This window comes from Impatiens glandulifera, chromosome 1 (genome assembly GCF_907164915.1).
Source record: "Impatiens glandulifera chromosome 1, dImpGla2.1, whole genome shotgun sequence".
NCBI classification, from domain to species: domain Eukaryota; kingdom Viridiplantae; phylum Streptophyta; class Magnoliopsida; order Ericales; family Balsaminaceae; genus Impatiens; species Impatiens glandulifera.
The window spans coordinates 158633605-158635829 of record NC_061862.1 but is presented as its reverse complement, the minus strand read 5'-3'; the positions used below and the strand labels follow the sequence as shown (position 1 = coordinate 158635829).

The following is a 2225-nucleotide window of genomic DNA, read 5'->3' as shown; positions in this document are numbered from 1 at the left end:
TAGCGTTGCCGGAAACCACCGAACTACGGTAATTAAATATTCTTTTTCTGGTTTTTTCAGGTAATTTTTCAATCTTTGTTAGGATTAGATACGTAATTTAGTATTTTTCAATATTTGTTAGGAATAGATGTTTAGTTGAGAATCTTTCGATGTTTGTTAGTGTAGTGTATATGTTTTTTCTTTCGGCCTTTATTAGTGTAGTGTATATGCACATACTCTAGTCTCACTCACTGCACAAGCATGTGAAGCCTCAACAATTGGGCCTTGTATTAAGGGAGGTCTCCTGTGTATATTTCCCTTGGCTTTGCATGAAATAGTGACATCAAGTTATCACTTTGAACTTTGTCTAGTTCAAACCAAAACAACCTCTCGTAATAGTAGTTGCTTGCAATTATTGTCTTAAAGCTCTCTTCATTGATTGGATTGCATTGAGTCACAACCCGAACTTTTACCTATAATGAAAAATATTCAGTTTCTGGATATGATCATTGAATGTAGAAAATAATAAGTTAAAGTTTGAAAAAGCACTTTTGCCTCATATAGTGTGTAGTAGGATCCATCCGTCCATGCATAAGGACTGATGTTCAATTGTCTCTGGCTAACAGCCTCAAAAACACCATGAAGTCTTCTATCACTATAATTGAATAGAAAAAGTGGCATACCAGGTTTGATATTTCGCACATATGCAAAATGTGGTGCTGGAAAACATGTTCAAGTATAAGAAAAATAAATCTCAAGCTTGAAGTCATAAAATTGAATCATAACTCATGAAAGAAGGCTTCAAACAAACCAAATAATAGATTATTGTAACATTCTTGAATTGTGTTGTGCTTGCATCCAAAACTAATTGTCCCGATTTTGGTCATCCTCAAGTTTCTAGCTGGTGTGGTGGAATTCACTGTCCAAGAGGATTCCGTTCTTGCATTCTTCATCTTCTTTCCCGACCCCATCCTTAATTTCAAATCATAAATACAAACATCAAAAGATGCAGTCCAAAACAAAAACAAAAACAAGAAATGCGGAAAAAATTCTCAGAAATCACCTATTTCCTGCAGATTCGCTTCGTCGAACAGATTAAGCGGACCTTTCTTCCTCAATCGTTAAGCTATTTTTGCACCGAAAGAACGAGTGAGAAGAAGTACCTAAAGCTGCAAGTAAGTAATAGAGAAAAAATTTCAAAAGAAATCACCTATCAGTAAGACCTCTAAGGCTCCGATTTAAAAAAAATATACGGACAAAAACAACATTTAATATATAAAAAATGAAAGAAAATGACTAATGATGAACTTGATGAAGTAGGATTGAAAATAAATTGCAGACAGACGCAAGTAGCAGACAAAAGTTCTTATTTATCCCTTTATTTATTAATATTTTAACCATCTCTGTTTGAAAAAAAAATTAATGATGAAGATTTTTATATTACGACTTTGGTCTGCTTACCACATTGAATTTACTTTTATAATTATTATTATTATTATTATGAAACTTGTTCACTTGTATCATAAAATTGTTTTTGGCAACGGTTGATTTAACGTTTATAAAAGAGGCGTTTCTGGTTTTATCACCACTTCAGTATTTTATAACTTCGGTATTATATTGGAAGCATGTCCGGTAGTTTGTGAATTCGGTATTCTACATCGGTTTTATGAAGTATAAGTAGATCGTCTGCTTCTGAAATTGAAAATGGTGATTTTGTTGGGGATATGTATTGGGTCTCTAGAAATCCTCAAGTTATATAATTTTTTAGTGATTTTTCTTATATTAGACACAACACTATAACTGATTTTTGTATCTAAAATTTATGTTGATTTACAGATTTTACATTATTTTAAGGTGAGCAAAACCATGGAGACGCGGTCGTTAAGTTCCAAATAAGCCAAGTCAAAAGCTTGGCGACCTTTCACCCTAACAATTGGAACACGGGCCCTTTCAACAATTCATTAAAACTAGGTTTAATCAAAGGTGTGATGTTTACATTTATTTATATTTTCCTTATTAGAAAAAACAAAACAAAGACTTACAAAAAAAAATACTTTTACTCCATTAATGGGCGGGAGTTTTCCCTCCAAAATGAAAAATGCGCCAAACTATGGGCGGTTAAGTATGAAAAGGTGGGCGGCAACTTTGAGCGGGAGATTTCCCTCCAAAACCCTTTGCCTATGTCATGGATGACGCATTCTTTTCTTTGAGGCCGAATGATTGAGCGGTTTCTAAGTCTAATCAAA

At 33.5% G+C, this 2225-nt stretch overlaps 1 protein-coding gene across 1 annotated transcript; it reads right to left on the bottom strand.

The window, feature by feature from the left end:
* Positions 1-269: 269 nt before the first annotated feature.
* LOC124913025 (B2 protein-like) lies at positions 270-950 on the bottom strand. The gene is made up of 3 exons (XM_047453652.1): positions 791-950; positions 535-698; positions 270-452 (listed from the first exon to the last, which is right to left on the bottom strand). Exons 1-3 carry the CDS (start codon positions 948-950, stop codon positions 270-272), a joined length of 507 nt encoding a protein of 168 aa, XP_047309608.1.
* Positions 951-2225: the final 1275 nt, after the last annotated feature.